The 24000-nt window shown below is 45.7% G+C and overlaps 1 protein-coding gene across 1 annotated transcript in view; it reads left to right on the forward strand.

The window, feature by feature from the left end:
* syne1b (spectrin repeat containing, nuclear envelope 1b) overlaps positions 1 to 24000 on the forward strand; it is a gene marked incomplete at its 5' end in the record, with an annotated part of 448744 nt that overhangs the window by 292194 nt on the left and 132550 nt on the right. The window contains 17 exon segments of the mRNA XM_084310306.1: positions 5 to 19; positions 21 to 47; positions 49 to 207; positions 209 to 254; positions 257 to 275; positions 2462 to 2627; positions 2808 to 2963; positions 3637 to 3789; positions 4615 to 4797; positions 6769 to 6906; positions 7482 to 7667; positions 9312 to 9434; positions 11551 to 11733; positions 18423 to 18566; positions 19302 to 19505; positions 21136 to 21276; positions 22375 to 22488. Of these exon segments, the coding sequence (XP_084166432.1) occupies positions 5 to 19; positions 21 to 47; positions 49 to 207; positions 209 to 254; positions 257 to 275; positions 2462 to 2627; positions 2808 to 2963; positions 3637 to 3789; positions 4615 to 4797; positions 6769 to 6906; positions 7482 to 7667; positions 9312 to 9434; positions 11551 to 11733; positions 18423 to 18566; positions 19302 to 19505; positions 21136 to 21276; positions 22375 to 22488 (2157 nt within the window).

Here is a 24000-nt window from a genome sequence, read left to right on the forward strand (position 1 = left end):
CCAGATGGTGAAGCTGAGGGTCCGTCTCAGACGAGCTGCACGCCCGCGTTGCCCGACAGTGCGGTGGAGAAGGCCTCCAAGGCCACCCTGCAGGCCCTGCTGGAGCAGCACGACATGCTCAGCCAGGACCTGGAGAGGGAGCTGTCGGCCCTGGCTCTGCTGCGGCAGTACGCCCTCAGCCTGCTGCACGACGTGGAGCTGCCCTCAGCCCACCAGCGGGCAGGAGGAGCTGCCCAGCCTGAAGGAGATCAGGGTCGTCAGGACCAACTGGAAAGGTATAGTCACAGTCTTCCATGACGTCATCCACCGCAGACATCTTCCACCAATAACGGGTGACCCTTTCACTGCCACACGACAGCCGGTTTAACTTTCACTGTGACAATACAGAAGGTTAGCCCTTTACTATCACACAACCGACGGCGATGCTCCATCATTAGCATCATTAGCTCCGCATTTGCGGAGCTAATGATGCTAATGATGGAGCATCGCCGTCTGTTGTGTGATAGTAAAGGGCTAACCTTCTGTCGTGTGGCAGTTGAAAGGGTTAAAGGTGCTATAGATCAAATGTTTATGTAGAGTAATCGTTTTTTAGAATAGCTTTTAGAAAAAAGTTTGAGAAAGTAATCTCTTTCCCCCCAAAAATGATTGATTAATGAATTTATCATTTGTTTTAACACAATGGCCGCCAACAACAGAGTCAACTTGTTATAGCCCGCCAATCTAATTCTGCCAACAACGACTATACTCGTTATTGGATCGTTATTTTCTTTTATTCGCTATTTCCATTCATAATTCATCCTGCTGTGCTGTGGAAATGTGTGGCACTCTGTCTGAGATCAGCAAACGGTCCGCTACTGCCGCCTAACGCCTTGCGGGCCGCTATTGCACTCCATTTGAAACGATGGGTTTGTTTTCTGGGCCGAGCTGCGGCGTGCGGGTGGGGTCTAAATACTCCGGCTTGACAAGCGCTTATAGGGATGCATCGACGAGGGTCCGCCCCCCCCGGGTTCATGTTCAATGCTGGATAACGTTGGATACAGGATCGCGACCAGTATTTGGAATGGTGATCAGATAATTGGATTATTTTTTTTGCAGTACGTCATAGACAAGGTAAGGACTATATGTTATCAATTTTGCGTTGATCCGATAATTCTTTCCCCGCGATCGCGGCGTGTGTGTGTGTGTGGTGTGTCCTGTTGGTTGCGATCAAAGCACAGAGGGGTGCCGCGCCCCCCCCCCCCCCCCCCTTTTATGCATGCATGATGAAACATAATACCAATAATCTAGCATTGATTTCAGATTGATTGTTGATCTAAGCGAGGAATGGCAACGTGTTTAGTGAATTGCACTAAAACGCTGTTTAGCAGCGTTTCCCGGGATTACACAGAACTACCCTAAAACTACACTCATATTCACCACGTTATAAAACGGGAATGTATTGATGAAAGAATTATCTGTTTTTTGCAACTTGACCGGAAGAAACTCAATGACAATCGACTATGTCATTAGATCCATAGCTATAATATTTAATATAGTTTCAGCACTACAAACACCGGCATGTACCCCCATTTCATTACAGCGCTGGCACAAACGGCCATACGCCCACAGCGACCTCCGGCAGTCAATGAGTTAATGTTGGCGGGTCCAAAAGGAATGTTATTGTTTACATGTTGCAGGCTTGTATCCCCTCCCTACTGCCCATTTCCCCACGTGATTAGATAAATGACATGTTGGTGCTCTAGTGCGACATCTAGTGGCTGAATGTTATTTATAGTACCTTTAAATTACAACTATTGTCAATGAGCTGTGTTAATGGCATTGCACCATATCGGTAGGAAATTATGTCACACGTCATGGGAATAATATGAACTGAGTGAGACTTTGTACATTTGTATTATGGCATGTTACAATTAAGATACCACACTGTATATTGGATTTGAAATCTTTATTTCGAACATGTAAATACAAACAATATCAAATCAAAACAAATCATTGATCTCTATGAAATGGAAAGAAATAAATAATAAACAAAAACAAAAAAAAGTATACACGTATTTAACCATTATATTCTCTGTACCTTGTGCCTAGGTATTTGTATTTTGTATTTATTGGTTTAAAATACAGAGACAGTGCATATTAAGGAACATTTGACTGTAAATATGCCAGTTTAGCCAAGTTGGCTAATTTTCAACTGTAGTCTCTGGGGCAGGTGACATGAGCACAACAATAATTTAAACATTGTACAATAATTAAAACACAGTAGGAATCAGTATAGGTTACAATGCACTAAAATACATACAAATAAATACATTAAAATACATTACAATACAAGGTGAGATATATGAGCTCTATGACTAAAAGCTCGAACGCGAACTGAAACGAAAAGAAGTCAGCTTACTGTACATATATATTTGTTTTGTAATGGAGAAAATAATTAGTGTGTGTTTTTGTGTCCACGTAGTCTTCTGACCCAGTCCAGGGCGAAGCGGTGCCAGACCGGCCTGGAGCTGAGGGACCGTGAGGAGGTGGAGAAGGACCTCAGCGTGGTCAAAGCCTGGATCCAGGAGACCAGGGAGCTGCTCCTCAACCCCACCCAGGACATCGACGCTCTGCTGCAGGAGCTGGAGGTGAACACGCCACACGCAGCAGCCATGGTTTACCAGATGCAGTGCTCACTGGGTAGCATTGATTGATTGATAAATGACCCGCCGGTGCTCTACTGCGACATCTAGTGGCTGAATGTTATCTCTTCAGCCACCTGTAATGGGTTCTATTGACAGAGTGGTTGTTCATGTCGTTGTCGACAGGTTGTGCACGGCGACGTGATCAGCTATCGCCAGAACGTGGACAAGATGGCGGAGCAGCAGCAGAGCAAGTACCTGGACCTCTACACCATCCTGCCCTCGGAGATCTCCATGCAGCTGGCCGAGGTCTCCCTCGCGCTGGGCGCCATCGAGGACCAGGTACACGGCTCATATATATATATAAAAATGCTGCCAAACATAATATAGTATATCTCCATTTTTCGTTTTAATTTTTTTTTGGAATGAGGACCATGTAGACTCAACCATGTGCAATTAGAATAAAATGTATTGTTATTATACAGCAGATGTGCAGATGGTGTGTCATAAATGTCTAGATGTAGCAGTACTGTCTATCTGTATATCGTGTGTGTCATATGATGAATTGAAAATGGGGGACCCTGATGGAAACAAGACGAAAGTCTTTCTCTGGTCTGCATCCCCTTAACAATTGTATGTATATACATATATATATATATATATACACGGTATATACAGCATTATTGTACATGCTATCATACAGCGTTTAGAATTACATGGAATAAACATGTAATTTTTAGTTGAGACTACACGGTCCTCATTCCATTGGGCTGGCAATGTGTACCACGTAGACTCAACCATTAGATGACGTACATACTCTGTACGTGGTTGAGTCTACATGGTCCTCATTCCAAAAGATTGCAGATCTCACAGGGTGCACCTTGGAACGTGACGAGAAGGATCACTGGTGTGCCGGGCCGCGTGCCGCCTCTGGTTCCGCTCTAGGTTCTGTCCAGAAGATCCAGAGACATCAAGGAGGAGTTACCCTAACCCTAACCCTCTGGTTCCGCTCTAGGTTCTGTCCAGAGAGAGGGAGATCCAGAAGACCAGAGACATCAAGGAGGAGTTCAACTCCAGGATCCACGACGTGTCGGAGAAACTGAGAGCCGTCTCCACTCAGTTCAAGGAGAAGTCCAGCGACGTGGATCACGCCAAGGAAGAGGTCAAGGTGGGTCCGCTGCCGCTGGGAGGACAAAATATCATACATAACACATTATTTATGATACACATATTTTAGCTAGTTAAAGGCCCAATTCATGATCCAAACGTAAACCAATGAGTATCCCCTTTTTTTTTAAAGCAACAACAAAATAGTTAAAACAAATAAACAACATTAACTTAACATGTCTGAAAAGGAGTAGGAAGAATTATAAACATATTATATCCCAGTTTAACCCCTTCTCTACTACTCTGTGATTAATAATCATAAATTGACTTCCATATTTATATCCTAATATTTACACATATACATTGACTATATCCTTTATCATTTATGAAAAAGATGTATCTTGTAAGCATATATTGACCAAGTATTATTCATTCAAATATTATATATATTAAATATTCCCTCTTTAACTATTATAAATATACATCATTCTAAGTATAAATACATACACATTTTAATATGTACCCACAATATATTCAACACAAACATTAAAACAGAGCAAAACAGACATTTATGATGCGGTAAGAAACCTCCACATAGCATGTTCTCCATCTTCAAACCCTTTCTAAATACATGTGAATATTACACTCATTTATATAGCAAAACAAAAAAATCCAGATGGAGGTTTTAACCCTTTCACTACCACACTACAGAAGGTTAACCCTTTCACTACTACACTATAGACGGTTAACCCTTTTTCATGTGACAGTGAAAGGGTTAACCTTCTGTATTGTCGCAGTGAAAGGGTTAACCCTTTGGTAGTGTGGTAGTGAACGGGTTAAGCGTGAAGAGCATTGGAATAACGCCGGGACGCGGATCCTCTCTCAGAGCCTGGCTGAGGACCTGGACTGCTGTGGGCGGAGCCTCTCGGAGCTGGACGTCGCCGTGCAGGAGTTCGGCAGAAGGAACCCGCTATTGGCTAAACAGCTGAGTGACGCCATCAGCAAGCTGGGGGAGATCCACCACCACACCACCCGCCTGGCGGACTGCCGCCACAACTGGCTCAAGAAGGTCTGCACTTATTATATCTGTTCTATATGTCAAGATTCAAGAGTTTATTTATCACATACATACCAGGGCATACAGTGAAATGTGGTTGGCCATGCCCGCTACGATTGTGCAAGAATACAATAGTAATAATAGTAAATAGTAATACAAATAAGTAGAATAGACATGATGAAATAGACATGTTAAAAAATCACTTCAAGGCACTGTGTCCTATGTACACTACTATACAATATACAGTGTTACTTCTATGTCCCTATGCTATACTTGCTGTTACTAGCTATACTATGCAACAATCGCAACAAGTTATTTTCTTAAAGTGTCCTTTTTCCCCTTCCTTTAAAGTGTCTTTTTATTGTGTGTGTTAAAGTGACCTATGGTGCGTTTGTGTGTGAGCGGGTGCAGAATGTTGTGTTGTGTTTGTATGTGTGTGTTCATGTGTGCTTGTGTGTGGAGAGATCAGTGTTCATTGTTCTGATGGCCTGAGGGAAGAAGCTGAGCCTGAGTCTCTCTGTTCTTGTTGTGTGTATATGGAGGCGCTTGCCTGACCACAGCAGCTTGGACTGTTATTGAGGTGGTGAGGGTCATTTTCTGTGTGACCGGGCCCAGCGGTAAGAGACTGGAAGTGAGATTGTGAGGAAATTAATGAAACTATTATCACAGTTTGAATGATTAAGAACATATTACTGTAACAGCTAACAGTTGTAGTATCTCTAAATAGTAAAAACCTTTGTTTAAAAAAGGCACTTGTGACACCTAGTAGTACCTGTAGTAGTAGTTAAAAATGCAGCCAAACTTTAGATTGGATTTTCTCAGTTTTTCTCTCCTGAGGTTTAACTAGATTCAAATAAGCATATCTTCTTCAAATATTTTCAGATTTCAATGTATGACACATCATTTGAAAGCGTACATTCTGTACCTTCATAACTGTACTGTAGAAATATGAAAAAGGGCAGAGGGAGACTTGTGCCACAAACTGCTGGGCTCAGTCACATATAGCCATTGTTCCTATTGTAACGGTGTCTGGCTGTGTGAACGTCAACTTGTCAGAACAAAAACAACAGCACCAGGATAGCTTACCAGACGTTGTCGCTTTTGGGATTTTGTACATACCCTTTTATTAACAACAATATAAAAAAGGACTATTACCCTACGATGTACACAACTATATAAATAAAATGGTGATCACAAACACTAGCCACATCGTTACTAGATCAATAATTATAACAACAAGTTGACGCTTGAGGCAGGTGAAGCAGGAAGTGAAATCACGGCTCAGGTTAAATAAAACCAAACCTGTAGCTACATTAGGCACAAACAATGGAGCGCCACAGGCGGCTAGGTGGTGTAGTGGGCAAGGCGCTCGCCACCAATGCGGGAGACGCTGGGTTCGAGCCCAGCTCTCCGCATTGCTATCAGCCTGGCTGGTCGTTCATACTAACACAATTGGCAGTATTAGGGGGTGGGAAGCTGATGGGTGGGGATCGGACGTTGTGGACAGCGACTCCTACAGGTCGGTTGGTGCGCCTGCGCAGCAGAATCAGGAAGCGACGGGGGCGGCGTGTCCCTCCCACGCAGACCCTCGTCACTGAGAGATCGTGCTGTGCAGGTGAAAAGATGCGTGATGTAAGGCTTCGTCCACATTGCAGCCGGCTTGTGGGAGGCATGGCCTAACAGTGTTCGAGACAGGGGAGGGTAGAATTGGACGATACGAAATTGGGATGGGAGAAAAATAGAAAATGGGAGAAAAAGTAGATAAAAAAATTAAAATAAAATGGAGCGCCACCCAGTGACCAAACATGGCACTGCAACCAAACAACAACAGAAATAGAATAGGCCCATTTGTGACCGTAAGAATAATGCAAACTATACCGTTACATCATCCGCTAAATTGTCCCACATTTAGGTGTTAGGAGTCGCCCCTATTCTGTTGCTTTGTTCCACAGTCATGTATTCTCTCTTATCTGGGCTCTGCAGGCCATGTGCTACTTGGACGAGTACAACGAGATGCTGGAGTTCATCGTGAGGTGGTCGGAGAAGGCCAGGAGCCTGGTGAGGGCCAACATCATCTGGAACTCCTCCGCCCACCTGCAGGAGCAGATCCGGATGTACCAGGTGGGTCGGAGATCCTCACAGGAAGCGGGTTCTGCCCGCACAGGGATTGTGATCTCCTCCACAGAGATTAGAGAACGGGCAGTCCTCCTTCCATTCATATTCATATTTTAAATAGTAGAGTTTTACAGTACAGTTCAATTATCAGAGGAGGTAGGCAGATGCATGGATGCATCCAAGGCTTTAATCTATTATTGATTTCAATATCGAATATTCGTTCACCGCCCTACAAGTACAGTTAGTTACTGCACACTACATCACCCCTGAGTGGAACATGGAAAGCCAAACATTCCCCCACTGTACCGAAAAACCGTACCTAACCGTGATTTCAAAACCGAGGTACGTACCGAACCGTGGTTTTTGTGCACCGTTACACCCCTACAATATACACAATCATTTAACAATCTTTTATTCAGGCAGCGACTGACAAGGTACAGACATGTCCCCTGCACCCCCCACTAGACCTACGCCTATGGATGCCACCCATAGCATGAGCCGGGGTTCCAATCCACACGGCGAACTGCATCGGGACAGTTCACTAGACTTGTTTTCCCACCCGTCCTCTCTGCATGGTCCAGGCCGTCCTGCGCGAGTCCCGGGAGCTCCACGGGGACCTGGAGTCCATGGGGGAGAAGGTGGAGCTGCTGGGGGAGGTGCTGCAGGTGGAGGCCCTGAGCCAGCAGGTGTGTGGGCTGAGCCGGCGCGCGGAGGAGCTGCAGCAGGGCATCAAGACGCGCCTGCAGAGCCTGCAGGACGCAGACAAGGTACTGACATAACGTCACAGTGACCAATCGCAGCCACTCTTATTGTCTGGGACCAAACATGGCCACGCCCCATTCCCAGTAAAAAGTGGGAATCTCTAGAATGGGTTTGGGGCGACGCTGTATACGGAAGTGACTCTAAAGGTGACGATAGACAACACTTTCTGTCGTCAGTAGATGGCAGCATTGGTTTAAAATTAAAAGGTGAAAATGTTGAAAACTACAACAATACACTTCCCAAGATCCTTAGCACAGGTCACAGGTCACTGGGATGTGTCTATTCTTCGCCATGATCTGAACAGCGGTAAACTATTACTGCGGCCTCAGTATAGCGACCGCGAATGGTAAACTAATTATCTTAACAAAAGTGCGCTGGTAGCGTTACATATGTTGTCTAAAGGGGGACATATGGTACAATTTAAGATTTTAATGATAATCGGCATATAAAGGACAACATAAAGCATCGTTAATTTGTAAGAAACCTCAATGAAAACGGTAATATTCGCTATTGTTATGAAAATGTGATAGAATCCTATAAAAATGAGGACGCATTTGGTCTACGTTCCGTTACATGTTCATATCCATATTTATATTATTTATATAATTTTATTCACAAGGTACTGACATACACACAAGTTATATATTCACACGTTCATATCCATATATTTATATTCATTTAATTCACAAGGTACTGAGATACACACGTATATATTCACATGTTCATATCCATAATTATATTAATTTAATTCACAAGGTACTGAGATACACACGTATATATTCACATGTTCATATCCATATTTATATTAATTTAATTCACAAGGTACTGAGATACACACGTATATATTCACACGTTCATATCCATATTTATATTAATTTAATTCACAAGGTACTGAGATACACACGTATATATTCACACGTTCATATCCATATTTATATTCATTTAATTCACAAGGTACTGAGATACACACGTATATATTCACATGTTCATATCCATATATATATTAATTTAATTCACAAGGTACTGAGATACACACGTATATATTCACATGTTCATATCCATATTTATATTAATTTAATTCACAAGGTACTGAGATACACACGTATATATTCACACGTTCATATCCATATATATATTAATTTAATTCACAAGGTACTGAGATACACACGTATATATTCACATGTTCATATCCATATTTATATTAATTTAATTCACAAGGTACTGAGATACACACGTATATATTCACATGTTCATATCCATATTTATATTAATTTAATTCACAAGGTACTGAGATACACACGTATATATTCACACGTTCATATCCATAATCATAGGTCAAGGTCAGATTTATTTATATAGCACAAAGTGCCGCACAATACAAAGTACAAAAGTACTGTAAACACAATACTAATAAAAATACAAGATGTACAATTGACACAAACAGAAATAGTACTGCAAACAGTACTATACACAACGATACAAATACAACAGAAACACATTTGTATAAATTGCTAGGGTTGGGGCAAAGGCAATTTTAGACTTGAGCCTAGACTTTGGAACATCCAGAAGCGACTGAATATATGACTGACCTCTGTACCTGTCCTCAGAGCATGGAGGGCCTGACTGACCTCTGACCTGTACCTCCTCAGAGCATGGAGGGCCTGGAGTTTGAGGTGAAGGCCTTGCATGTCGCCCTGGAGCAAGTCCAGGCCACGCTGACCTCACCTGACCTGGCCCGGCAGAGCCTCAAGGAGCAGCTGGCTCAGAGACAGGTGACTATCATCAAGACACGCCCTTGATTCAGACAGCCCCCCTTGGATGCTTATGTTGCATGTTCATAGCTTGTTTAAAGGTGCTGTAAGTGGTATTTTCTTTGTTAAAATAAGTGTTAGTGTTTGATTGATTGATTGATTGATTGATTGATTGATTGATTGAAAATGTTATTAACAGATTGCAGAATGGGTACAATACAGTACGGCTCAATACACACAATTGTTAAGGGGATGCAGACCAGAGAAAGACTTTCATCTTGTTTACATCAGGGTCCCCCATTTTCAATTCATCATGACATTTATGACATACACGACATACAGATAGACAGTACTGTTAGGGATTTCTATCCCTCGTAAGTCCTCGAATTGATATAGTTATGGACCAGCTGACCAAAGATTCAGAACGACAAAGTGTATTTCTCACAGAGTCTTTATTTGTTGGTCACACAGAGACTTTCCTGCAGCCCATGGGCTCAGCCCCTCGCACCAGAAGAATGAATACACACATTACATGACATTTATACCCTCTTGCACAGAGGAGGAGGGGAGGGGTGTGTGTGTATATGTATCTGTGTGTGTATGTATGTGTGTGTGTGTGGTGTGTGTGTGTCTAAGTGCAAGAGTTAATGGATGTTTTCTGAGACGCGGTGAGGGGGCCATCTGGTTAACATGGTTAACTAGTTTACCGGTTTGACCCAGCACAGTCAAGGGTACTTTCGTGATTTTCATGACAGTTGGTGTGTATCTGTGTGTATGTGTTTGTAAGTGTGGGTGAGCGATGTGTGTGTGTGTGTACGTGAGTGTGTGTGCGTGTGCGCGTCGGAAGAGGAGGCTAATGGCTTCCCGTGTGGAGTGGAGGAGATGTGTGTGGTGTGTGTGAGGGAGGCCTAGGGCCATGTGTGTGTCTGAGACTATCTGTGTGTATGTGTTTGTAAGTGTGTATGAGTGTGCGTTGTGTGTGAGGGAGACATGTGTATGTGTGTGTGTGAGGCGCGTGTGTGTGAGAGGGGTTTGTGTGTGTGTATGTGTGTCCATCTATGTGTTTGTTAATGGGTGTGTGTGTGTGTGGAAGGAGCCTACAGCCACGAGGTCAGCAGGTCACTTAAACCGCAGTGCAAGAGTGTGTGGAAAAGGGACTGGGCTTCAGCCTGCACCAAGGGTCAGCAGGTCAAGCCTAAATGCAGGGAGAAGAATGCAGACACACAGACTCAGCGAGGGTGCCTTTAAATATAAGATATTAATTATATCACCTTACCAAAGGGCATGACAGTAGTTTTGATGGTTTATCCCTTTCAGTCCCCCTTTGTCATATTCCATAAATATGACACAACCATCAACCATCAAACACACATCAAAACATGCACTAAGTATGGACCTGTCAAAAAGGCCAAAACTCAACCAAAGTCGAAGGTCAGGAACAAAAGCAGTACATTTCTGGACATATATCTACGTATGGGATGACCACCAATACTATCATCAATACAGTGCAGGTGTGGGAGTCCAGTAGAACGAAGCAGAGTCCTAGCAAAACCTCCTCGCGTGTTGGAGATCTCAGTCTGCTACATGTGGCAAATAGATGGTCCAGAGGTCATCCTGTCCTTGATCCCCTGCACAGTCAGTGGGGAGAGGGAGAGAGGGAAACGTGGGAGGAGGAGGAGGATGTCCTTCGAGACGACTGCCTCCATTCCGCCAGTAGAGTCTAGTGTTTTTAGACAGGAGGGACCGTAGATGGGCAGGGGATGGACGGACCAGAAGGGGAGAGAGTGGAGGGCCGTACCGGGTGAACCGTCTTCTTTTTTCTTTTTCACTTCAATCGTCCATCTTTTAACACACATCATCAACTCTGCCACCATGCGATTACCGGGCTCTGCTCCTCCGGGCTAATTGCCAGAGGCCACACATCAGATCAAAACCGTGAAATGCCAAACAATTATACAATATAAACCAGGAAACAAATATGAGGGTATCAATTCCAACAGTCATCAAAATTCATTGCCGTAACTTTATAGAGGAATAAACAAAAAATAAATGACATACTTATTTGTACCAGAAAACACCACTTACAGCGCCTTTAAAACGTTGAAGCATGTACAGTAACGCCTCCTGTTTCCCGCAGCGTCTGCTGGCGGACATGGAGAGCTTCAAGCAGCAGGTGCAGGCGGTGCAGCTGTGCCAGAGCGTGCTGCAGGTGCCCGAGGAGGTGATGCCAAACCTGGCCATCTGTCGCACGGCCCTGCGTCTGCAGCAGGAGGCCAGCCAGCTGCAGCACATCGCCATTCAGCAGTGCAACATCCTGCAGGTACCACCGGGGGGCGCCATTGTGCAAATCATTCTCTTCCGCTGCTCCCCGACTCTGGACTCGACTCCCATCACACATCAAAGAAGCCCCATCCGTAGACACATTAAAGTCCCACCTCAAAACCCACCCGTTCAACCTCTCATGCCCTCACTCCTGACCCCCCAACCCCTGCAGCACTTACACTTTCACATCTGTACACAGTCACACCTGTATATTAGTATTATTATTATATCTTTTTAAAATTATTATTAATTATAAAATGTCTCTAAGCTGTCTCCCTTTCTCTGTAGTATCCCCACCATGTTGTCATTGGGAACGTCCATGTACGGTGTTTGTCCATGTACTGTAATGCAATGTCTGTAAAGTGCTTTGAGATACCTTATGTAAGGCGCTATATAAAATAAATGTATTATTATTATTATTGTGCTACGATAACAGCATCCCATCACAGCTTGCAGTGTGTTAGCTGCGTGGCTGAGCCAGCATGTCTGGTACTGGCTACTACAGCATGTAACTGTTAAAGAGTTAACTAAACACGTGGACATTTATCCTGTTGTTTTCCAATCTGTGATGTCAGAGTGTCTTTTTAGAGGTATAATATCTCAAAGTATTGTCTATAGGAAAAAATAGGTATTCTGATGTCACCGATTGGGTTGGGGCAGAGTGTGAGACCAGATCAACCACCCAGATGGCAAAACGACCAATGGGTTTAGTTACTCTTTAAGATAAGATAAGATAAGATATGATATTCCTTTATTGATCCCCTCTGGGATATTTGGGTGTCATAGCAGTATTAGTAGGTCAGGGTAATAGTAGAAAGATAGTAGAAATACATAAATATATAAAATATGAGAGAAAATAGCTCATAAAAAACGGTGTAAACAATATAATTAACTCTGAATGAACATACAATAAAAATAAACGGTGTAAACAATATAATTAACTCTGAATGAACATACAAGAAAAATAAACGGTGTAAACAATATAATTAACTCTGAATGAACATACAAGAAAAATAAACGGTGTAAACAATATAATTAACTCTGAATGAACATACAAGAAAAATAAACGGTGTAAACAATATAATTAACTCTGAATGAACATACAAGAAAAATAAACGGTGTAAACAATAATGAATGAACATACAAGAAAAATAAACGGTGTAAACAATATAATTAACTGAATGAACATACAAGAAAAATAAACGGTGTAAACTATATAATTAACGTTAGGTTATGACTATAACCAAGTTCTGTTAGTTAGGGGCGATGCTTGGCATCACTACTGCACTATCTCGCGTACGTGCACGCGTACTGAATAAACCACAAATGTACCTCTAATACCAGTATTAGTCTGACCACACCCCTCATCAGCTTACCTTCATAAGCAGGTGTGTGGTCACCTGCTCTCCTCCTTCCCAAGCTTTCACCACAAGGTGAGGACAAGGGCTGCAGCGGCCGTCTGATGCCAAGCATCGCCCCTAACTAACAGAACTTGGTTATAGTCATAACCTAACGTTCTGTATCGTTAGTGGCTTAGCTTGGCATCACTACTGCACAAGGGAGGCCAAGCGGAGCCACTTGGCTGACAAATACACCCCGCTGACAGCCCCCCAAAACCATCAGAACAGGGAGGGCCGAGCCCCCCCGACCCCCCCTAATGGAGGGTATCCCCCCTATTAGAGGCTTCACGGGAAGGCGACGGACCCGACCGTGCGAAGAGGCACTCAAGCAACTTAACGCACAGGGTGAGCAGACCGTGGCTTGACCCCACGACTACACACACGCACAACCCGCATGCCACCCGGGAACGAACGGAGGAACAACCTCGTTACTGCCCCCAGAATCACGGGGCCAAGGGCAAACCCAACCCCGTGGCAAGGCCGTAGCAGCGGAGCGCGAAGGAAGACCCAGACCCACCAAAAGGACTGGACTCCCTGGAATGGGGGCCCGGAGAAGTCCATGATGCCAGCATCAAGACCCCACCAGGTGGGCACGTAGTGCCCCGCCCCCCACATCGCCAGCGTATTCGGACAAAGGCCCCTCAGTTACTGCACCTGGTATTCCCAGGCGGAATCCCATCCAAGTACTAACCAGGCCAGAACCTGCTTAGCTTCCGAGATCGGACGAGATCGGGCGTGTTCAGGTTGGTATGGCCGTAAGCCGAGCGGGCCCCGTCCCCCCAATAGTACACCGCCTGGCACACTGACCCTGCAGAACAGGCAGTCAGCATGGCCGTAAGCACACAAAAAGGTTAACCAACGGAAGCAGGCAGCGCACCGGGGAAAAACCAGGCAACAGGCTGTTAACCCTAGCCTGGAGACTGCGGACGAGACAGGCGCCAGAGGGGACAGCTGAACACAGCCGCCCCGGCGGAAGGAGCGTAAGCTGGCGGTGTTGCATGACCAAGCCTCCATTTAAAAACCCCCACCCAGAGGGGTCGAGGCAGAGAAGGCTGACACGATTGGCAGACGTCATGAACGTGCAGGGGCACCCTCAAACGGTGAACCCGGGAGTTGACACTGCCCCAACACACCAGGGAATCAACCACCTCGGTGTTACCCAATGCGGTGGCTGTTCCTATAACCCCTCAAGAAAAAACTCCAAAACACACCTGCGGGCATACACCGGCTATACCGCAGTACAAGTGTTCCAGTTTCCAAAAAGGGTTAACCCAGGCCTACGGGTCGCAAACATCACTTCGGACCGGGCCTGGCGGTACGGGAAGCACAGGGTCACCAGAGGAGGTCAAAAAACCACCCCCACAGGCCCCTCTTCGCCATGCGTGAGAGAGGAGCGAAAAATAATGGAGAACCAGCCCCTAAGCACACCGTACCTGGTATTCCCCGGCGGTCTCCCAACCAAGTACTAACCAGGACCAACCTGTGTAGCGGCCGAGATCCGACGAGATCGAGCGCGTACAGAATGGCATGGCTGTAAGCCATGACGACAGTGCTGAGTAAAAACATACCCAACCAGGGTCTCCATAGCGCTTAACCCTGTGACACCCAGACCGACCTGGCATTTTTCCCCCTGAAAAAAGCCCAAGTCCCTCAGGGTACCAGAACAGCAGATCTGCATCCCCGGCGGACAACGGGTTCAACTGATCTGGACCAGCGTGACCAGAACCAGTCCCGTGCCCTAACCACGCCGACATGCCTACTCCAGGAGAAGGGCAGATATGCGTGTTGATCTTAACATGAAAAGAAGGCGCCACCCAGACGTTCGGACGAACCGCGCCTGGTGGCCCACCCCAAGGGCGTGAGACCCCACTACATATGTTCAGATCCATCCCGTCATCATCCCCCAGACATGAACGAGAATCCGTCGACAACCCACCCAGGTCATGGGATGTGGTCGTCGGAAGAGGAAAAACCCCCATCTCAGTTGCTTTATAAAAACGCTGTTTCAACCACAAGCAACCAAGGCGTGCCAGCCAATCGCCTGTTTACAGCGAGCTAGCACTATACGTGCGTCGGGACACACCCCCATCAATGAACAGGCTATTTAGACCTGTCATTGAATCCCCAAGGCGCCCAGGGGAACGACAAGAGGGGTGTGACACTCCCTAACTCCAACACTTCTGGAATAGAAAGAAGGAAGCATCAACAGTATGTATCCCAGTCTACACAGCCGGGGTAAAAAATGTTCACATTTTTACATCCCACCACCCTCCCATAGGAAAGAGACGGGGATCCCCAGAGAGACTTCCCACGCGAGCTGTACAGATTGAAAAGAATATATTGCACCTTGAGCCATGTAAAAAACTGGTTTTAGGGCCTCCGGGGAAGAGGCACTGAACCCATACACACTCAACAAACGAATTGAATCGAATATACATACAATAGAAAAGGACCCTTCTAGAGGGTCCACTCACTTTGACAATCTGAGGAGGAAGGCTCTGTACTCTGATGGAGGCTTCCTCACATGGAAGAAGGAGTCCGAACTCACAGAAGGCCTGAATAGGCGCTTGGTGAGGAGGAGCCCTGACCACCCCCCCTGAAAACAGATCCATCACATGGACCTGAACAGCACACGGAAGTCCTACCAACAGAGACGCGCACGGTGACGTACTCTATGGCGGGGGAATTCCTGCGGTGCACACGCCCAATATACCAGGCCGTGGGACCAGGAACTCCCTCCCCCCCCCCCCCCCCCCCCGTAACGTGCCGAACCGCCACGTGACGGGAACCTTGAAGGACAGGGGGTGTACCCCTGACCGACAGAACAATGGGGAGAGGAAAGGTTACAAGTTCACCCCTTTACGACCCCACACCCATGATACGACGTAACGACAAAAAGAGAATATGACACAGTCATAGTCAGCTCTATGAAGCGTTTCACAGCTCCACACAGCGCATGAGCTAACCTGCTATCTGATTTTTACTAAGGAAAAACACAGAATAGAGAGGGCTCTAAGAACCCCGGTCCAACATACACATGTGCTTCTGTGGCCAGTACAACCCAGTTGCAGGTCACATGACACACACAACCCATCATCACCTACAAAAAATGGCAAAAACACTCAACAGAGGAACGCCGTTTTTTACACAATGAGAGAATACATCATTCTTGATTAGTATCGACCACAGGCCTTGCTAAGCACACATGACAGCAACCAAACCAATTTCCCTTTAGGAAATAAGTTTCTCCAGCAGATTTAGCACAACCTCAGCAACCAAGCTAAGAGTTACATCGTATCCCTACCACACAAAAGACACAATTAATGCACAACATGTCTGATAGGAGGTGATAAAGTCCCCAGGGAACCGGGGGGGAAAACACAATCCTCCTATTTTACCCTCAATACGGCCAGTTAAAACAGGAAAACCTGTTAATGTGTGAACACACTGTTCATTGTCATTACAGTCTGAAAAAGAACATTCTTTTACTCACTTGTCACCAAGCATAGCTTCATAGGTTAGTTGCCTTAGTAGTGAGTACACGGTACACATAAACACCATGATGTTCCTCACACAACAACCAGATCAATACATCACGATCTGCACGGAGAAGCTAACTGCCAGTGACAAAAACAGCTCACACATAACCCGCAACGTATCCTAAATGTATTGCAACAACACACGTTCTGGGAAAAAACACCGTTATTCACAATACATTTAGCAAAGTAAAACCAGAAGACGTGTTATGAGGTCTGGCCAACCCCGTACCTACCCGGAACGCAGATCAGCGAAGTGCAGTCACAAGACACCGTAGAACACAGCCGACCTGTGTTGTTCGATCCGGGCAGCGTCGCCGCTCCAACCAGTCGCTACAGCCCTCTTTGTTGACGCAATCCCCGTCCAGGCTCAGGGCAGGGTCGACGAAACATCCCCTGTCAAGGATGACGTCGCGGTCAAGAGTGTAAAACATGTTAAAATCAAAGCACGTTCAACAGAATAGCATCAAGCCAACGGCGATCAGAAGCGAGCTCCGGCGGCGCGCGAGAAGCTAAGCTACCCCGCGCCAGCCATGGCCCTAGCAGCAAGCTAACGTTTACCCAGCGACCACGACATGCTAGCCCCGCAGCTAACAGCTGACTGGCTAATAGTAGGCCTTAAGCAGGCCATGCAGCGATCCAGCAGGCTAACGCAGCAGTTAACAGCTGACTGGCTAACCGTAAGCTATGAACATGTAAACAATGACATAACACTCACCCAGACAGGCCGCCGTTCTGAACCTCTCCTCACTTTTTAAGAGAAAAGAGAAAACAAGACGTCAACACCGCTTCACAACGGTGAACATCCGGCGGAATCAGCACAGTACCAACTGGCCTGTGTAGCTGACTTCGAACATGAATCTGCCGCTATCGCACATTACATGCACATATCCCCTCGTGAAGGAATACTCTCATTTGGATATGAAAGATGGGGTCTTAACACGGTGACAGAGAGAATCCACTCGTCCAGAACACACAGGGATCACCAGTGTCAATGGTCGCGGCCCACTAGTTAAAACTATAATGGTCTCCAGACCAAGGCCTTCTGTCGCCTAGGCGGCTAAACAAAGGACCCTAGCCTGGGGCCGGTTTCCATAAACTTTGTCAAGTAGCCCCCATAGCACTAACAGACAAGTGGAGCCCGCCAGCAAACACTACTCACCCAACCTGGAACGCACCGCTTCTCACAACAGCGGCACGTCCGACAGTTCAGCTGTGGCCTGACAGGTTTCACCCCAACAAACACAGCAAGGAACTGCAGTTGAGAAGCATGCAGCGGCGTGCTCCCAATACGAAAACCGGTGGAGGGTTTTTAGAACGATCATCATCTTCTAGACACTCCAGTACGAAGACAATATCGCCGTATTTTCTCGAAAATAGTGAGAGAGAAAATAAAGATATGATGTCAACGTATCCTTGTTTCCCAAGCCGTTCCTAATCCAATTTCTTCCATCATGGTGTCAAGTGTGGGGATCTACCGAGGCACTTCTTCCTTGTGGTGAAAGCGAGAAGGAGGAGAGCAGGTGACCACACACCTGCTTATGAAGGTAAGCTGATGAGGGGTGTGGTCAGACTAATACTGGTATTAGAGGTACATTTGTGGTTTATTCAGTACGCGTGCACGTACGCGAGATAGTGCAGTAGTGATGCCAAGCTAAGCCACTAACGATACAGAACTGGGTGTAAACAGCGGTGCAGCTCAGTAGGATTCTGAGGGGTCGCGTGTAACGAGGAGGAGGTTCTGTTCCCAGGAGGCCGTGGTGCAGCATGAGCAGTACGAGCAGGAGGTCCGGGACCTGCAGGGGCTGATCGAGGAGGCCCACCGGGTCATCCAGGACCGACCCATCCCCACCAACAACATCCAGGAGCTGCAGGCGCAGATTCTCCACCACGAGGTCCGGTTCTGATTAGATCCAACACAACAGACACACACACGCACACACGCACACGCACACACACACACACACACACACACACACACACACATGAGTGCAGAGTAGTATAGTAGGTACTGGTACTGGTACTGGTAGTAATATAGGCAAGGTAGCAAAGTGCATGTTGGTGATTTCAGATATTGTTTGGAAGAGGTGTGTTTTTGGTCAGGTTTGGGCCGTCCTGACTGTGGTGGGAAGCTCGTTCCACCATCCTTCTTCCTCCCTAACCCTAACCCTAACCCGAACCCTAACCCGTCCTGACTGTGGTGGGAAGCTTGTTCCACCATCCTTCTTCCTTCTTCCTCCCAAAATAAAACCCAAATGCACTTATCTAGTCCTGCCCTTTCTTACAATATCATAACATTTAAAATAAAACTATCTTACTACCTAAGAGAGAGGGGAAAAAAGGAACAAAACAAGGTTAAAAAACAAGACAACCATTATTTATTTTGTTTTGAAGAAATCACAACATTCCCTGAGAGCAGCTATCTATTGTTCCTCAGTTCTGTATTCGTCTATCAGTGCTTTTTTGTATCAATTTTTTTAAAACTGTGCAACGTTATTGCTCTGTTCATTGATCTGTTATTGCTATCTTAAGAGTAATGCGGACAGTAGGATATTTTAAGTAAAGTTTCCCCTTAAGGGAGGATACCAAAATTGTGAATAAAAAAGTGCCGACCGTGTCGTCTGGACTAGGAGCTGGCTCAAAAGATCAAAGGTTACCAGGAGCAGATCGCCTCGCTGAACTCCAAGTGCAAGATGCTGGCGGTGAAGGCCAAGCACGCCACCATGCTGCTGACGGTGAGCGACACGGAGGGCCCGCCTGAGGGCCTGGAGGAGGGCCTGGAGGAGACGGACGGGGAGCCTCGCCCCAAGAAGTCGTCCGCGCAGGCCGTCATGGTAAGAGGACAGGGCTTTAACCCTAACCCCAACCCTAACCATAACCCTCGCCCAAGAAGTCCTGTTTTATTAAGGATCCCCATTAGCTGGTGCCATAGCAACCAGCCAGTCTTCCTGGGGTCCACACAAAAAAACATACAAAAACAATTATTGTTGCAAAACAAAATGATTAAAAGTCAGTACTCAACACACACTGCATAATGAAGCTAACAAAATTAAGATGGCTAAAATCACATGCGAGCAAAAAAAACAAAAAAAAAAAAAAAAAAAAAAACCTTAGTGTTAAATACAATTTAAGATTATTTTTAAAAGTGAATCTACTGTAAATGCAGCAGAGGTTTTGAGGCAGGTTATTCCAAAGAGTCAATGATCTAAAAATAAAAGATCTCCTTAACGTGTTGGTTTTTGGACCTGGTAATTCAAGCTGGTAATGAATCATTGGTTCATGGTAACATAACAGGGCTTTCACTGAAGATAAGAATGTGTCATGGCTGGTGCGGCTGGGTAGCGTAGTGGACTAAGCACTCACCTACCACCGCAGAGACTCTGGGTTCGAAACCAGCTGTCAGCGGTACCTCCGGTTCGGTCAGTCGTCCCTACGAACACAACTATTGTTGGTGTTCGCGGGTGGGAAGCTGGTGGGGGTATGCATCATGGCCATTGCAAACAGTGACTCCTACTGGTCGGTCTGGGCGCCTGTTCAGCAGGGAGGGGATCTGGGGGAGATAGCGTGAACGTAGCGTGCGTTACGTTCTCAGGTGAAAAGAAGCGCTGGCAACTCCACATGTATCGGAGGAGGCATGTGATAGTCTACACCAGGGGTGGCCAACCCGCGGTTCGCGAGCCGCATGCGGCTCTTTGCCCGTCAATGTGCGGCTCTTCCATCCATAAAAAAATAAAAAATAAAAAATTATATATATATTTTTCTTTTACATTTTTTTTTTTTTTTACTTTTTATTTTATGTCACTGATTCCATAAGGACGTAGAATAATATATATTTTTTTTTTTAATGGTCCATTTGCATGTTCTTGGTATCTGAATCTAGGGACATATATGGATCAGTGTCAGAAATAGTGTGTCTGTTACTAGGCTTGAGTAAATTGTAATGAACCAAAGGAGAATATCAATTATATTTAAAAAAAATTAAATGTATCTTTGACTGTGAATAACACCATGCTCAAATTGACCAGACCTGAAAAATCTAAGCAAATTAATAGATGGAAGATGATTAAACAGAAGGTTTTGTAGATACAGTACTGAATTCTGCCATCAACATGCAATTTGAAATATGATTATAGAATATAGAATATCAGGCATAAAATGGTTATGTGATTAAAATGTGATTAATTAGATTAATTAATTACAAATCCTGTAATTAATTAGATACATTTTTTTAATCGCCTGACAGCACTAAAATAAAGACTTCTAGTCTAACAATTATTATTATTATGTGTCTTTTTTGTTGTTTTGTAAAACAACCTTCCTCTGTCTGTCCTCTCTGTCTCACCTTCCTCTGAATGTCCTCTCTGTCTGTCTCACCTTCCTCTGTCTGTCCCCTCTGTCTCACCTTCCTCTGTCTGTCCCCTCTGTCTCACCTTCCTCTGGATGTCCTCTGGGTGGCGCTGTCAGATGACGGCGGGCCGCTGTCACACCCTCCTCTCTCCCGTCACCGAGGAGTCGGGGGAGGAGGGCACTAACAGCGAGATCTCCTCTCCTCCTGTCTGTCGCACCCCCTCTCCCGTCACTCACACTGAAGCCTCTGTTAACAAGGTATTACTCCGCCTCCTCTTCTCCCCCCGCTCTGCACCCTAACCCTAACCCTAACCCTAACCCTAACCCCCCGCTCTGCGGTGCTACGGAACCATTCGCAAATGTTGCGGCGTAATTTCGCTTGTAATTGATCCGTCGCCGATCAATCCTGTTGGCCACATTGATCCACTGACTGTGTCTGTCCATTCCACATCTGTTTTTGAATGATATTCCGCTGAGGAGGTTTGGCGGACGGAAAAGTTCTGCAAACGCACAATTACAGGGTATCTGCGGGGTATTAAAAAGTCTTAATTTCATAATTCTCAATTTAAGGCCTAAAAGGTATTAAAAACTCTTAAATGTAATTATTGAATATATGAGATGTTTTTATATACAAGTCGTTGTTTTTGCGGGGCTACCAGGAGCTTGGTGCGTCTGGCGAGATCTTGTATGGAACGCGCAAGAATTACAGCTTGTATCGGCACGCAAGTGCAGCCGCCAGTTCATTGTCGCTATATGTTTTATAATTTTTTTTTACTAGTATGGTCGTGAAATTTGGTATACATTTTGCTCTAAGTGGTCTTAAAAGAACACTTCCGGGGTGCTCCAGTAGCACACCACATAGCGCGCTGAGTCGCGAAGCGGTCGTCCCGGGTTCGTTTCCCAGTCCCGGCGACCATTTGCCGCATGTCTTCCCTGCCTCTCCTCCCGTTCTCCCTCTATCGGTCCTGCGTGGCCAGAAAAAGCTGAAAATGCTATAAATAAAAGTTAAAACAATTCAAATAAAGAACACTTCCATTCATTGTGCTAAGCTAGGCTAACATGCAGCCAGATAGCTTTCTACTGAACGCACAGAGAGGAAACTGGTATCTACCTTCTTGTCTCTCTCTGGAGAAGCTAATTTCCCAAAATGGTGGCGTGTTCCTTTAAACAGTCTTAAATTGAACTTGTTGAAACCTGCAGATACCCTGATTCAAAAACCAACCAACCAGAACCTTCTATCTGTTTTCCCTCCATTTTCTGACTGATGAATGTCAGACGAACTAATACTAACATCGATGTGTGGGCTGAATGAAATCAGCTCCTTGCGTTGTGTTGACTTTGCTGTGTTTTCTCCAGGCCGGGCGGGGGACGCTCACCAGGGCTCCTCTTCAGGAGCTGTACGACCCGACGTTTGAGTCCGTGGCTCACCTGGACGACCTGCAGCGCTCCTGGGAGACCTTAAAGAACGTGGTATGTGTGACCTGCTCCTGGGAGACCTTAAAGAACGTGGTATGTGTGACCTGCTCCTGGGAGACCTTAAAGAACGTGGTATGTGTGACCTGCTCCTGGGAGACCTTAAAGAACGTGGTATGTGTGACCTGCTCCTGGGAGACCTTAAAGAACGTGGTATGTGTGACCTGCTCCTGGGAGACCTTAAAGAACGTGGTATGTGTGACCTGCTCCTGGGAGACCTTAAAGAACGTGGTATGTGTGACCTGCTCCTGGGAGACCTTAAAGAATGTGGTATGTGTGACGTGCAGCGCTCCTGGGAGACCTTAAAGAACGTGGTATGTGTGGCCTGCAGAGCTCCTGGGAGACCTTAAAGAATGTGGTATGTGTGACCTGCTCCTGGGAGACCTTAAAGAACGTGGTATGTGTGACCTGCTCCTGGGAGACCTTAAAGAACGTGGTATGTGTGACCTGCTCCTGGGAGACCTTAAAGAACGTGGTATGTGTGACCTGCTCCTGGGAGACCTTAAAGAACGTGGTATGTGTGACCTGCTCCTGGGAGACCTTAAAGAACGTGGTATGTGTGACCTGCTCCTGGGAGACCTTAAAGAACGTGGTATGTGTGACCTGCTCCTGGGAGACCTTAAAGAACGTGGTATGTGTGACCTGCTCCTGGGAGACCTTAAAGAACGTGGTATGTGTGACCTGCTCCTGGGAGACCTTAAAGAACGTGGTATGTGTGTAAACCACCAGACCTCCAGGCTTTGTGGATTATCGATTATTGTTTATTATTGAGCCAGGGTTCAAAATGAAAGGGGCACTTTGCACATAATCACACATCCAAAAACACTAAGATAATATTTTTCTTAATTGATTTTTGGAGGCATTCTTTTGCATTTCGGGGGCACTGAAATGTTATGATGAATTCTTTTTATATTAAACATCCTTATAACTTAATAAAATATTAAAGGGGAACTATTTTACTATTTCTTTCACTATTTGGGCACTTTTACACAATTCCTGTGAGTCTATGGAACACCTCTGTAATATATATATTTTTTTAATTCATTGTTTTGTATTTCTAATCAAGTCCTCAAAAACAGCATTTTTCTACCTCAAGATCTCGAGCCGTTTTGAGCCTGGGCTGCAGGTCCGGTCCAGCCACTGTGTGCAGCTCATCTTCTATCTCAACATTAACATGAGCCTGGGCTGCAGGTCCGGTCCAGCCACTGTGTGCAGCTCATCTTCTATCTCAACATTAACATGAGCCTGGGCTGCAGGTCCGGTCCAGCCACTGTGTGCAGCTCATCTTCTATCTCAACATTAACATGAGCCTGGGCTGCAGGTCCGGTCCAGCCACTGTGTGCAGCTCATCTTCTATCTCAACATTAACATGAGCCTGGGCTGCAGGTCCGGTCCAGCCACTGTGTGCAGCTCATCTTCTATCTCAACATTAACATGAGCCTGGGCTGCAGGTCCGGTCCAGCCACTGTGTGCAGCTCATCTTCTATCTCAACATTAACATGAGCCTGG

Source organism: Notolepis coatsorum (assembly GCF_963971535.1).
Source record: "Notolepis coatsorum genome assembly, chromosome: 3".
NCBI classification, from domain to species: Eukaryota; Metazoa; Chordata; class Actinopteri; order Aulopiformes; family Paralepididae; genus Notolepis; species Notolepis coatsorum.